The following is a 14,649-nucleotide window of genomic DNA, read 5'->3' as shown; positions in this document are numbered from 1 at the left end:
ATCACATGAAAATCTAAAACTGATTTGACTTGAGACATGTCTTGGGTCGTCTTCATGAAGTTACATAGTAAATTCAGTATCTGGAATTATGATATTAGGATAATAACCACTTAATAAAGTGTGATTACTGTTGATTTCTATATGAGGTTTTCTCTAGAATTTCTATATAGTGGATTTAGAGAAGGGATATAATAAGATTAGAAAACTTGAAGAGGAAACTATTGCGGATGAACAAATACATGAATGTGGTATCTCTGAGAGTAAAGACTAAATAGATGAAGATTTTGGTCTACTAAGAGAAGTGGGAAGTGGATGTGATACATAGAGGTCTACGAAATCTTGAGTAGCTTGGAAAACTTCAGTAGGGAATGACTGTAGTCTCTTCTAAAAATGATATATTTCAATACAAGACTCATACTGTGATGTTTTGGCAGAATTCAGTTTAAGGTTAAATTTAATGAGGCTTATGTATTTGGAGTAGTCAGTATTAATAGCATGGAATCTGCTTCAGTCTCATTAGTCTTCATGTAAAGATTTATAGTGGCAATATTCCTTTGGCAAATCATGGGTGCTAAATATAACTTCTAAATAATTTTATTTAAAGGCTAATGGTTCCTGTATGGTAGGTTTCAGTTAAAATATTTTTTTAATGGATGCAGGAGAACAATTTTAAATAAGTCTTATAAAGTAGCTACCCAAGTTAGTTATTCAAAAGAAGCAATTCAAGGATATTGCTTCAAACAGATAAACCAATGAATGTTTATGAAATCCAAGACTAAGCACTACTATTTCTCTCATTACTAATGCAGTTTTTGTAGGTATGCAATGTAATAGGTGGTTTTCCAGCTCCATTATTAAACAAGATGTCAATCAGGCTTCTGTAACTTTGCTATACCCACATGGCCTGTATACCTCATTACAAAAGTTGTCACATACTACAAAAGAATCAGGGAGGTAGATTTCTTGCAGAGAAAAACTGGATATATTATTTTCCTTATAACCTAGGCAGGAGAGGTCATTTGCAGCCTGAAGGACTGTAAAACTTCTTTAGGGAAGAGGGAGCTGGAATCTGCCAGTGCTTGCAAGTACAAAGTAATGGCATGTTGCCTTTGTTTGTGTGAGAGTTTAACTGCGTCAGTTTAATAGAAACGCTGAATTTTGTGAGAGAACAGTCAATGTCCATGTTATGGCTGATGAAAGACCATCAAATTAATTTTGCCAGTTATAAAAATCCAGTTTTATTTTATGTGACATGTGACATTCTTTCCCACAGATATGCATAATTGTGACCATTATACAGTTCAGAAAAATTGTTACTATTTTCAGTTGCAGTTTTCATAGAAATAATTTTGTGGAAATTAATGTATGAGCTCTAGCATGCCTTGGTAGTCTAAACCTGTGTATTGAAGTACATTTTGTATGCTTGGTCAGTTGGGTTTGTTTGTGTGTGTTTTTGTGTGTGTGGTTTGTTTTTAATGCAGTTGTATGACTGTTACATTTACAGGGCTTGACAATCCTGGAGCCCTCTCTTGATTATGTAGACAACTCAGTTGGATATAGGAGTTTGTGATGAGCAGTGTAGCTAGGGATGAGAATGCTAATTCAAACCAGAGATTTATAATTTTTTTTGTGACTTTGTGCCAGAAGGAAAAGTCTTCTGGCAGTCTTCACAGGATTTGGAATTGACTGTTGTTATCCTTAGTCAGTTCAATACCTTTATTGGTCGCTTTGGTTGGCGGTTTTGGCTTATGAACACTCAGGCTACTCTGATCTATGCAACATGATTGTAATCTTTTGTTATAGGAAATCCCAGTTGAAACTGCAATATGTTCAAGTATCTTTACTTTCTTTTTCTTTTTTTAAGTTCTCGGTAAATAATTCAAAGTCAAATGCTGCCTTGTCTTAAAATTACAGTATAGCAGTCTGAAAAAAGCCCACAATCATAAAGAAATAAACTTAACTATCTTTCTCTTTAAGTCACAAAGTCTTATTACATATCTGTAGATTTAGGGAAGAGATTTTTTCATGGAATTCTTTCCTTGTAGACTTGCACGTAATATGACAAAAATCCTCTTTCTCTCCTAAAAGACTGTGGGAAGTAGATTTATTATAGACTCAAAGATACCTGTTAGATATAGTCTCAAGTTATCCATTAGATTTGTGATGGCGACGGTAATAGTCTGAGGAACAAAAATTTGGAATGGAAGTTTTATTTAATTTATTGTTTTTCATGGCTTGTTAGGCTATAATCCTTCTTCCTTAAAATAAAAAAAAAAAAATCAAATGCAAATTATTTTTGTGATCACTTGATGTACAGATCTTAGTTCTCCAGACAGTGATTGCTGTTTTTTGGAAAAAACTGATTTGTTGCAAATTTACAGATTATTGGTTATTTTAAAGTTCTTTTCATGCAAGAGGAGCACAATTTATATTGACACTCCAATATCAGGTTTTTTGCAGCTAATGAAAAACTAACTTTTCATCCTAGAGATTTTATAAAAAAACCTTTTTGGAATATCTAGAGACATGCAAGTGTGAATGTGTACAGAAAAGTACTATATTTTACAAAAAGAAAAACTTGTGTGGATTATGTTGTGGGTTGTCCACATGCTTAAAAAATATTTATTAGTTTCTACTTTTAAACAGATCTTTAGCATCATATAGAGATTTGCCACCTTTTTTTTCTACTTGCATTGTGGAATTGTAGAAAGCTGCCTGGCAGAGATGGACCTGGGGGTGCTGGTTGACAGCTGGCTAAACATGAGCCAGCAGTGTGCCCAAGTGACCAAGAAGGCCAGTGGCATCCTGGCTTGTATCAAAAATAGCATGGCCAGCAGGAACAGGGAAGTGATTGTGCCCATTTACTCAGCACTGGTGAGGCTGCACCTCGAATACAGTGTTCAGTTTTGGCACACCCAGTAAAAGAAGGACATTGAAGCACTAGAGTATTTCCAGAGAAAGGCAATGAAGATAGTGAAGTGATGGGAGAATGAGCCTTGTGAGAGATGGCTGAGGGAACTGGAGGGGGAGGAAAGGAGGTGGAAGGGAGATTTTATCACTTCCTACACCTACCTGAAAGGAGGTTGTAGCAAGGTGGTTGTTGGTTTCTTCTCCCAAGTGACAGGTGATAGGGTGAGAAGAAATGGCCTCAAGCTGTGCCAGGGGAGGTTCAGATTGGACATCAGGAAAAATTTCTTCACCAAAAGGGTTCACAGGCACTGGCAGAGGCTTCCTAGGAAGGTGGCTGAGTAACCATCCTTGGAGGTATTTAAAAGATGGGTGTATGAAGTGCTCAGGGTTATAGTTTAGTAGTGGACAAGTACAGTTGGAATTGATGATCTCAAATATCTTTTCCAACTAAGTGATTCTATGATTTGAGAGATTTTTTTGCAGATTAAAATACTATCTTTTATCAGTGTGCTCCGGTATGTATTTTATATTCTTTATTTGGTATGTGGTTAATTAGACTGGGAAGCAGTCCATTAATAAGCATTTCTTTTATTTTGTGTCCTGCAGAAAGGTGAAAATTTTCTTTCCTTGGATGACATGCATGTTTATTGTAAGAGAACTAACAAACTTGGAAAAATGCCAAAGGGGGAACAAAAGCATTCGAATGCTGAGAATCATGTTGATGAAATGTGAAATCTGAGTTCAAATGTTAGCTTATTCTGACACATTTACAAATGAGAAAGTAATTTAAAATTGTGAAGGTATTCTATTTTACATTAGGATAGTGAAGTATGTTCAATAACTGTTCATGTTCACAGTGAAGAATTCACATAAAATTTTCATGGACCTGAAACTTACTCATCCGTTTTAATATGAGGTGTCTTATAGCAGGATGGCTTGTGTGATACATGACATTTGTCAGTTTTTCAGAAAAGGAGTATGCCTTTGCGTATATCTTCTCTTCATCTTGCTTTTTTTTCCATACTTGCAGAACCCAAAGGATTGCAGCAAAGCTAAGAAACTTGTGTGTAATATCAACAAAGGCTGTGGCTATGGCTGTCAACTTCATCATGTAGTCTACTGCTTCATGATTGCTTATGGCACTCAGCGAACACTCATTTTGGAGTCTCAGAATTGGCGCTATGCCACTGGTGGCTGGGAGACTGTATTTAGGCCTGTAAGTGAAACATGTACTGACAGATCAGGTAGCACTACTGGACACTGGTCAGGTAGGTCAATAACTCAAATAATTTCTCCTTGATTTTTGCGGTTTCATCCATGTTGAAATATTTTGATAACTTTTTCTTTGATGTTATATGAAGCATAATGAATGACTGAAGCATAAGTATGAAGCATAAGTATGACTGCAATGTATACGTAAGCATATTTTAAGTCTTATTTTGACGTTGTACTAAAAAAAATTATACCTAATAAGATATCTCTGTGTTGGCAGAGGTTTTTTTAAATACAAAAATTTTCTATTTCAGATATAAATTCTAATCCTTCGGTAGTCTGCTGCTGTGTTATGTGCCAGATAGCAATACAATTTTTATGGGAAGGGAGTATTAAGTAGAGGCTGTTGTTGAACTCTAAAACAGTGAAGCATGTTTCAAATACAAAGCAAAAAAAATACAAAGAAAATAGTGTCCAATAATAATTCACACACCAGAAAATAATGAAATAATTGAAATAATTGTTAATGTAAATTGAACTGACTTGAAATTCAGGTTGTAAAAACCACAGCACTGTTAAATAACTTGTTATTTATAGAGCATTTGTCAAAATTGAGTAGGCTCACGGCACCCTGGAGATGGCTGTCAATATGCTAACTTTTTGCTCTCAGTTTATGATTAATAGTAGTAAGGTTTTTTTAAAATTAAATTTCTGCACAGATAATTTTTATATGAACAGCTGTCAGCTTTGTAAAACATAGATTTTGTTTACTCTTCCTCTTTTGTTAGGCATGCTTGTTTTTTTCTAAGTCAGTAACTGGTATTTTGGTGGAAGTTCATGAATGTTACAATAATGCAAGGGAGATGCAGTTGATCAAAAAGGATACAACAGGTTTTTCTTAACCAAGACTAGGTATATTTAGTGAGATGTCTTCATGACAAAAGGAGATTCTTGGAAAAAATCATAATTTAACAATTGGTTAATGTTAATTTAACAATATTTAGTATTATTGACAATTATAGTCCACATAATAATTACTGGATGAATAGATAAGCTAACAAAGGGCAGAGAATGGACTAAGCTATGGACAAAACCAATTTAGAGTGGGAAACAGTAAAGGAGATGTTATGCCACTTTTTAGACTATAACTGTTCTATTTATCAGTACTGATGCAAGTTTTGATTGTTAACACATAGCACATTACTCTTATCTTAGAAAGGAATTTTGGCTCAATAACCCTCTACTTTAGGACAGATCAGAAGGACTGACACTTTTTATTATTTGTTAGTTGTGGCTATAGACTTAAGAAGAGACTCAAGAAGTTCTTTCTTGTATGTCCTGAAGGACGTGTTTGGCAGCAACAATTGTGACTTGAATTTCATTGGGACATCTAAAAAATTGTAGGGATTTTCGGTAGATAATTATATTGACTATATTAATCAGTAAGAGACAGTGCACTGATGAGATGTTATTTTAGCATACAGTTTTCTCATTAGACCTACGGGAGTTACAGCTTGACTTTTGCAGACAAGTTTCATCCCAGTGCTGTAGAGACAATATACAGTTTGTCTGAAATAGTAAGCAGAGCTTACTTAACTCGGAGTTCTGGGTTGACAGAAATGTCTTCTTCCCTCCCTTGCAGCAAATTTCCTCCCGCCCCGATCTTCATCCTTCCTCTTCTTTTGGCTACCCTTGCTGCATGGATTTTGGACGCTGTGTAAATTTAGATGCAGGGAATAATGGCCAAATCTCCAAGCAATCCAGAGGCTGTAATCCATACCCTAGAGACATAAGAAACATTCCCCCTCCTTCCTTTCTGACAGGTATATGGTTACACTGTGTTTCCAGAGAACTCTTAAGTAGTCACTGGGCTTGGAAATCAATTAACAACAATGCTGAGAGGAAAAGAAAAATGTAGATGTTCATCCTTCACTTCATCTGTCTTTGAAATGGTGGAACATGTGGCCTGTCCCATAGCTACTTCATCAATTGTTCTGACAAGTGTCTCGAATTTCAGTTGTCATTCTGTAGTGACCTCGGCTCTCCTGGAGTGTTTAAGTCCTCAAGCCTATTATAGGCAGAACTGATACCACTGAAGGATTTCTAATTACATATAGTAGAAATGTCTGTATCTTCAACGATTGTACTACTTGGAATGACTGCTTTATAGTTATTTTACTTCCTACTTGGGAGCTGCATTGCATGCTAGGGTTCATTGTTTTTTTTGAGAGTCGTATGTTTTTTTATTTCATAGAATCATAGAATAACCAGGTTGGAAGAGACCCACCAGATCATCGAGTCCAACCATTCCTATCAAACACTAAATCATGCCCCTTAGCACCTCGTCCACACGTGCCTTAAACACCTCCAGGGAAGGTGACTCAACCACCTCCCTGGGTAGCTTGTTCCAGTGCCCAATGACCCTTTCTGTGAAAAATTTTTTCCTAATGTCCAGCCTAAACCTCCCCTGGCGGAGCTTGAGGCCATTCCCTCTTGTCCTGTCCCCTGTCACTTGGGAGAAGAGGCCATCACCCTCCTCTCTACAACCTCCTTTCAGGTAGTTATAGAGAGCAGTGAGGTCTCCCCCCTAACCGCCCTGGACCTGCTGGTCACACCATTTCTGATACAAGCCAAGATGCCATTGGCCTTCTTGGCCACCAGGGCACACAGCTGGCCTATGTTCAGTCATCTGTCAACCAACACCCCCAGGTCCCTCTCCTCCAGGCAGCTTTCTAGACAGACTTCTCCTAGTCTGTAGCACTGCATAGGGTTGTTGTGCCCCAAGTGCGGGACCTGGCATTTGGCCTTGTTAAACCTCATGCCATTGGACTCTGCCCAGCAATCCAGCCTGTTCAGATCCCTTTGCAGAGCCTCCCTACCCTCCAGCAGATCGACACTTCCACCCCGCTTAGTGTCGTCTGCAAACTTGCTAAGGGTGCACTCAATGCCTTCATCCAGGTCATTGATAAAGACATGGAACAGGGCTGGACCCAGCCCTGAGCCCTGGGGAACCCCACTTGTCACTGGCCTCCAGCTGGATTTAACTCTATTTCCCACCACTCTCTGGGCCCGGCCATCCAACCAGTTTTCCACCCAGGAGAGTGTGCGCCTGTCCAGGCCAGAGGCTGACAGTTTCCGAAGCAGAATGCTGTGAGAAACTGTGTCAAAGGCTTTACTGAAGTCCAGGAAGACCACATCCACAGCCTTTCCCTCATCCAGCAGCTGAGTCACTTTGTCATAGAAGGCGATAAGGTTAGTTTGCCAAGACCTGCCTTTTGTGAACCCGTGTTCACTGGGCCTGATCGCCCGGTTCTCTTGCATGTGCTTCATGATAGCACTCAAGATCACCTGCTCCATGACTTTCCCTGGCACTGAGGTTAGACTGACAGGCCTGTAGTTTCCTGGGTCCTCCCTGCGACCCTTCTTGTAGATGGGCACAACATCAGCCAGCCTCCAGTCCAGTGGGACTTCCCCAGTCTTCCAGGACTGTTGGAAGATGATGGAAAGGGGTTTGGCCAGCACATCCGCCAGCTCCTTCAATACCCTTGGATGAATTCTATCCAGCCCCATAGACTTGTAGCTGCCCAGTCGGGCTAGCAAGGCTCTGACCACCTCCTCTTGGATCACGGGAGCCTCATTTTGCTCCTCTAGCTCCTGGGGTTGTACACAGACGGAACAACTTTCTTTACAATTAAAGACTGAGGCAAAGAAGGCATTAAGTACCTCAGCCTTTTCCTCATCCCCTGTCACTGTTGATCCTTCTGCATCCAATAGGGACTGTATGGTCTCCCTAGTCCTCCTTTTATTATTTATATATTTATAGAAGGACTTTTTGTTATCTTTCACAGCCTTTGCCAATCTGATTTCTAGTTGAGCCTTAGCCGTTCTGATTTTTTCTCTACACAATCTCACTTCCCTCCTGTAGTCCACCCAAGAGGCCTGTCCCCTCTTCCAGAGCCCTTAAATGTTTCTCTTCTTCTTGATATCACTCAAGATCTCTCTGTTCAACCAAACTGGTTTTCTCCCCTGCCGGCTTTTTTTCCGGAACATGGGGATGGCTTTCTCCTGAGCTGCAAGGATTTGCTTTTTGAAGAGCTCCCAGCCCTCATGGGCTCCCTTGCCCTTAAGGACTGTCTTCCATGAGACTTTGCCAACCAGCCTTCTGAAGAGCTCAGAGTCTGCCCCCTGGAACTTTAATGCTACTGTCCTGCTAACCACCCTCTTCACTTCACCTAGAACAGAAAACTCTATCATCTCATGATCGCTTTGTCCTAGGCATCCACCTACTGCCACATCCCCCACAAGGCCTTCTCTGTTTACAAACAGCAGGTCCAGGAGGGCACCTTCCCTTGTTGGTTCATTTACCAGCTGTGCAAGGAAGTTGTCTTCCATGCACTCCAGGAACATCCTAGACTGCTTCCTTTCTGCTCTATTGTACTTCCAGCAGATATCAGGAAGATTGAGGTCACCCACAAGAACAAGAGGCATTGATCTAGAGATTAACCCCAGCTATTTACAGAAGAGCTCATCAGCTGCTTCTCCTTGGCTGGGTGGTCTGTAACAGACTCCCATCACAAAATCTACCTTCTTATGGGCTCCTCTGATTTTAACCCACAGGCACTCAATCTCCTCATCACCACAATCCATCTCAACAGTGTCCAAGTCCTCCCTTACAAAGAGGGCTACCCCGCCTCCTCTCCTACCCTTCCTATCCCGCCTGAAGAGTTTGTACCCCACCATAGCTGCACTCCAGTTATATGAGTCATCCCACCACGTTTCCATGATGGCAACGACATCATAGGCTCCTTGCCCTACGACAGCCTCCAGCTCTTCCTTCTTATTCCCCATGCTGCATACATTGGTGTAAATGCACTTGCAGCTGAGCTGCCGAGCTTTCAGCCCTCTTAGAGGGAACAGAGTTCGTTCCCAATTGCCTGGTAACTGGAGTAGCTAGTGCCAGAGTGTCTGTATCTCCCTTAGCACCCCCAGGTGTGTTCTCCCCCACTTTGTGTGTGGTGATGTACTGGTGGTCCTCACCAGCACACCCTCTCCGAATCACCAGTGCCCCACATCCAGGCTCACTCCTGTCTAGCCTGGTCTCAACCTCCTCCCCCTTCACATCTAGTTTAAAGCTCTATTTATGAGCTTAGCTAGGTTTTTAGCAAGGGCTAAAATTCATTCGTGTTCTTTTTTTCCCAGAGAATTGATAACATTTCTTATTCATGTTCTATACAATAGTACTTGAAGATCTTTGTTATCTGGCTGATTAGCAATTTTGTGCCATGGAAGATATGTAGAGGTAAGAATTGCTTATGCAGTGAACAAGGCAGCCCAGGGCCCATTTGAGTCCGATCATAACAAGAATTAAACTTTGCAGGAATTTCCTTGATCCAACACATTGTATGTGTGTGTCAACTAGGTCTCTTAGTTTCCACTGTTGTCTCTGTGGAAAAGATTTCAGAAATACTTGTTTGTCCTTCAAGGTAGTCCTTGAATTAGCTGTTTGTAGCTTCTAAGAAGGTTCGGATAAGATAACCTTGAATTCAGAAGAAGGCAGGATAGAGTGAAATGTTATAAGGAACTGTACCTTAGGATAAAATGCAGAAGCAGTACTTGAATTTCCAAAGTAAGCACACATCTCTAGTTCAGTAAGTTAGTCCTTTGTCTTCTGTGGATGGTAAAGAACATTTCCAAGTCTTTATTTCTGATACCACACCAAGAACAATGCTGAATAAAAGCAAAACCTTTTCATCATAAATATAACCAAACAAATTCCCTAGAGAGCATGTACAGTCTTCATCTGTGGAAGCTTTCAAGACCTGTCTGGCTGGAGCCCTTTTCTGAGCTCATGGCTGAGTGTACTTTGAGCAGAAGTTTAAAGCAGATATCCTCCCGACCTATAAACTGTGTGATCTGGACAAACTGTAAATGAGTTCAACTCTGGGAAATGTTGGTTATAACTAATAATAACTTCGTCTTTTATCCTAATGAACTGGCACTGTCCATTACCAGCTGCTTTAGAAGAGGGTGAAAGTACAAGGATGGCAGGCAAGTGAGGGGTAAGCTCTGTCAAAGAGTAATTCCTGCAAAGTGTCAACTCCTCTTATTTTGGTTACACATATGAATCGTCATACATGCAGGTGAATCTTTCATCTTTCTCCATGGAGCTGATAGAACATATCAAAATCTTCAGTCTTCTTAATAGACATATGCAGGGCAAATGGAATCCTAAAGTATTAAAGCCTTGGAGATCTCAAATTAACTTTTTTAGATTTGCAAAAGCCAATATACAGATTGGTGTGTAAACATAGTTGTGTGTGTTATGCATTAAAACATCATTTGCATAGTGAAATAACATTTGTTCTTCAAAGCTTCAAGATGCGACAAAACTTTTCTTTGAAAATTCTGTGAATGAGAATTTTTCCAGAAATTAATTCTTAGAAATGATTGAATGCTTTGTAAAAATAAGGAGACATGTAAAACTGACATTGAAAACTTCAGCTGAAGTTTTATTCATGTTTGGCAAAGTTAGCAACTGAAACCTCTGTCTTGGGATGGTTCTGGGAAGACAGCCCTATGTGACCCCTATGTGAGTTTAGTTGCGGACAGTTTTGTGAGTGTTGCATTTAGCATAATAAGTTGTAAACCAGTGTTCTGGAGCACTTATGCATACATGGCTTAAAAAGACTGTATATTTTCATGAAAAATCTGTTAAAATAGATCATGATTTCCTGCACTATGGGCTCTTGCTGATGAAAGTACAACTAAGGTTTCCCTTTAGCTACCAACAATTTTTAAAATTAGGTTATAGATCAGCATGAATAGCTTGAAGGCAGAACACATGAAATATCTTGGTGTGATCAAATTTTTTAAATTAATGAATGCCACTAGTTTGAGTTTTGATGTTCTGGAGATGAAAGATGTTCAGCTCTGAAACGCAATCTTACTGTGGTTAGCCTACTGGCTAGCCATGGACTGTAAACTATGTTAAATTTTAATCTTCTGCAGTGGGATGATCAATCATACTGACAGTTCTGTATGGCTTCAGTAACCATCTTCGTTGAATACTTAATTGCTGGTAAATTTGTCTTGCTGAAGATTTTTATATAGGTTTATATGTCTTTCTAAATTTATATACATTTGGGTTTCTTTCTTTTTTTTTTCTTTAATTCCCTGTACATTTACATGGACAAATAAATTAGAAATTCGTAACTGTAATTAAAAACTATTCGTCTGCAAAACTGCACCATTGTTTTTTTTTCTCTAAAGCTTCTGAAATCAGCATGGGCTTTTCTAGATTTTCAAAATAGTTTGTTAAAATGCATTGATGTTTCTAATTCCCATTTTTCTCAAACAAAATGTTTCTCCTATGTAGTGTACCTGCTAGGCAGAAATTACATAAATAGGCCAAAAAGTCGGAAAATTATATAATCTTAAAGAATTATTTTCTTATAATTTGCAGTCCTGCGTAGAAAATAATTTAGTAACTTGTACTTCATGACAAAATTGTTTAAATTTATATATGTATCTTTCTTCTCTTTTTCATTAAGTTACTTCTGCTTGACACTTTTATTTTAGTTTCATTATCAACATAAAGTTTTGAGGTTTCTGAAATCTATCCAGCAAAACAATGTAGTTAGTAATCTTGTCTACAAAGAATTAAGAGTCTTATATGAGCTGGCAATATATGTATATTTAAAATATTATTGGTCTAATCCTCTCCTAATTAGACATAAAAGCTAAGCTTGTCTGTTTCAGAAGAAATTAGCATGTTTCTGGAATTTGGGAAGTGGGGTGAATTATAAGTAAATTGACATTAGTCTGATAGCAAAACATTAGTAAGGCATTTTCTCATCTGTGCAGGGAATTAGGCGTCATCTCATTCCTTGTAATCTCTGGCAGGAATTGTTGTTTGTGTTTGAGATGGTTTTCCTATAAGTCAAGTTCAGTTTTTTCTAGCTTAGATAGGTTAAAAGATTGAGAATTGTGTTGCAGATTTTTGCAAATACAGCAATTATTTTACACTGTAGCAGAGTTTTTACTTTTCTTCTGTTTCACTCACTCTTATAATGTCATTCATGTGGAAAAGACCTCTTAATAAGAAATAAGTGTATGCATTTTCTTTCTAATTTTAAAATTATCCTTGCCTGAAACTGTAACTTACTTGTAGTTAATTTTTCCTTGATATCTATGGCCAAACTATTTATGAATAGTTTAGGTGGGAATTGTTAGAAGCAGCGTGAATGACTTCCTAATAGTGAGAGATAATATATAGAGAACTTGCGAAGACATATTTATAATTATTTTTAATTAATTTTCTTTAAAACTGTTGGTTATATAGAGCATGAATATTTTTAACTGCCAGATCATAATGTTTTCTCATCATTGCAACATGCTAAAACAGGGTAGTCCTCCTCTATGCATTTCTTACTTGCTCTTTTATGATGTCGTGGTGGTGTTTCCCAATAATGCATTGAAGGAGGGCTGTAGAATAACCAAATGAAAAAATGGAACTGTACAGTATATGGGAAAAGAAAACAGATTAAGAGAAAGGTCAAATTAATATATGGTTATAAGTCATTTTGCTTTACATTACATGTTGTTGAAGGAAGGGATGTAGAGGTGAAGAAGCCATATACATGGTTTAAATAAGTGTGTGCTCCTTCCCATAAGGACTGCAAAGTTGTCAGATTAATGATAACTTGAAAAAGGAAATCTGAAACCAAGTTTCCTGCGGTTACCTTTGAATATTGACTTTGCTGCTTTTAGCAATGATTTGACAAATGATTGCTTTTAAGGCAGGGGTATCCAGAGTGGAAAAAATGGCAGAACTCTTCATTTGGTGGTAGTGCTAACTTTTAAGTTTTCACTGAACTGTAATCTTAAAATATGAATTAACTGGTATGTTTATATATATAATTCAAGAAAGAGCATACTGTGAGTACATAAAATTCATTTTTAATTTATTAAAGCCAATCAGGCAACAGTAATCAAAAGGACTAAATGAAAATTGCAAACTCAAATCATAAAAAGTTCTGAAGAATTAATTGCAATAAATTAAAGTTTAATTCCATGAACTGTATCTTTCTTGACAGTAGTTCTTCTTTTGTATAAATCAGATTAATATTTAGTATTAGCCTAAAAAAGCCTTTAACTTGCATATGATTGTTTTAATTATGTTTTGCTCTCATATTTCACTCTTCAGTATAAAATCTTGGAGAAAAGAATCCATTGATCCATTTCTATTTCTAATTCTTAATATCTTTTTTATGCACTAGCTTTTATTTTTTAATTCAAGCAAATTTATGTTACTGTGAAGCATACTGGGGAATGGTGTGAAAGCAGTCTGTCTTGTATTTTTTCTTCTTTTCAGTTGCATTGATCTTGAAATCAAGCTATTTATAACTGTGTACATTTTTAGTTGTGATAGTGCATTGTAAAATGCTCTATATGAGGACATTGGTGTATACGAACATGAAAAAACATAATGTTGTAACTCTTAAAAGGACTTTGGAATTCCAGTGAGGTAGGTCTGAGTTTTCAGAGCAATGCAATAGCCTAAAAGAGCAAAATGTAATCCTTATAGATGTCTAAGTAGAGGGTTATTGAACAGTAGTAGCAAGAAGTTATTTTTTCTGCTGCAGAGCAACGGCCATGCTGCAGCACACCAACTAGTTTTGTTTTCTGGCCTTCAGAATGGATATTGATAAATATGAAAAGATTATTAGAAAGAACTACACTGATTCAAGGCCAGAAAAATCTGTTTTACAGTGAGAGATTAAAGAACATAATTAAATATAAAAATTAAGTAAGTTCAAAAAGGTTGGTCCTGCCACATTTTATAGGCATTTGTATGGTAAAAATTTCTACTTTTAGACAAGAGCATGTGGCTAGATAATTGAGGTTGGGAATAACATCTGATTTTTGCAGAAAGATTGCCTAACTAATGTAATAATTTATTCTGGGGATATGGTAGATTCTCCATCAGTAAGTCTTCATTTACTTAAGACTATATGTGTTCTTGAAAACCATGGGTTATCTCTCTTTCAGTCTTTTAATATTTTGCATGTGTGGCACAGAAAGTGATTGTGGTTTTGGTGACCCAGTTGATGCTCCAGTCCGGTATATGTAAACAGGCTAAGATGATGCTGAATAGAGCCATCAGCAACTAAGTAGCTGTGCCTTGGATGAGCACAGTTAGATTCATTTATTTTAAAATCTTTTACCTGCTGTTGCTCAAGAGGTTGAAACAGTAGAAAAATAAAAAGGAAAAATAAGATGACCCTTTTTTTTAAAACATCTGTTTTACTATTTTCATCAAGGTGAGTCAATCCATGAAACAAAACACAAGATATAACTAAAGAGTTAGATGTTGTCTTTGAGCACATGGATATGCTTTTTAACTTTCGAGTATCACATCAATGTGGAATTTCATGAACAAAACTGTTAGTGGAATAAAAGAAGCAAAGTCTTACGTACAAATGCAAGACAAATCCATTTAACCAACTGATCTTACAGTGAAGGGAA

At 37.7% G+C, this 14,649-nt stretch overlaps 1 protein-coding gene and 1 long non-coding RNA gene across 2 annotated transcripts in view; one reads left to right on the top strand and one right to left on the bottom strand.

Moving 5' to 3' along the window:
• FUT8 (fucosyltransferase 8) overlaps positions 1-14,649 on the top strand; it is a 97,701-nt gene that overhangs the window by 53,904 nt on the left and 29,148 nt on the right. Inside the window, exon 6 of the mRNA XM_069858072.1 lies at positions 3,941-4,178. Within this exon, the coding sequence (XP_069714173.1) occupies positions 3,941-4,178 (238 nt within the window). The remainder of the gene's footprint in view (positions 1-3,940; positions 4,179-14,649) is intronic.
• The window catches only part of LOC138721247 (uncharacterized), a 238,913-nt gene that overhangs the window by 221,655 nt on the left and 2,609 nt on the right, over positions 1-14,649 (bottom strand). The gene's annotated exons all lie outside the window — the stretch shown is intronic.

The sequence above is a fragment of the Phaenicophaeus curvirostris genome, chromosome 5, assembly GCF_032191515.1.
Source record: "Phaenicophaeus curvirostris isolate KB17595 chromosome 5, BPBGC_Pcur_1.0, whole genome shotgun sequence".
NCBI lineage: Eukaryota > Metazoa > Chordata > Aves > Cuculiformes > Cuculidae > Phaenicophaeus > Phaenicophaeus curvirostris.
The sequence above is the reverse complement of the archived record's forward strand: the minus strand, read 5'-3'. Positions and strand labels throughout refer to the sequence as shown.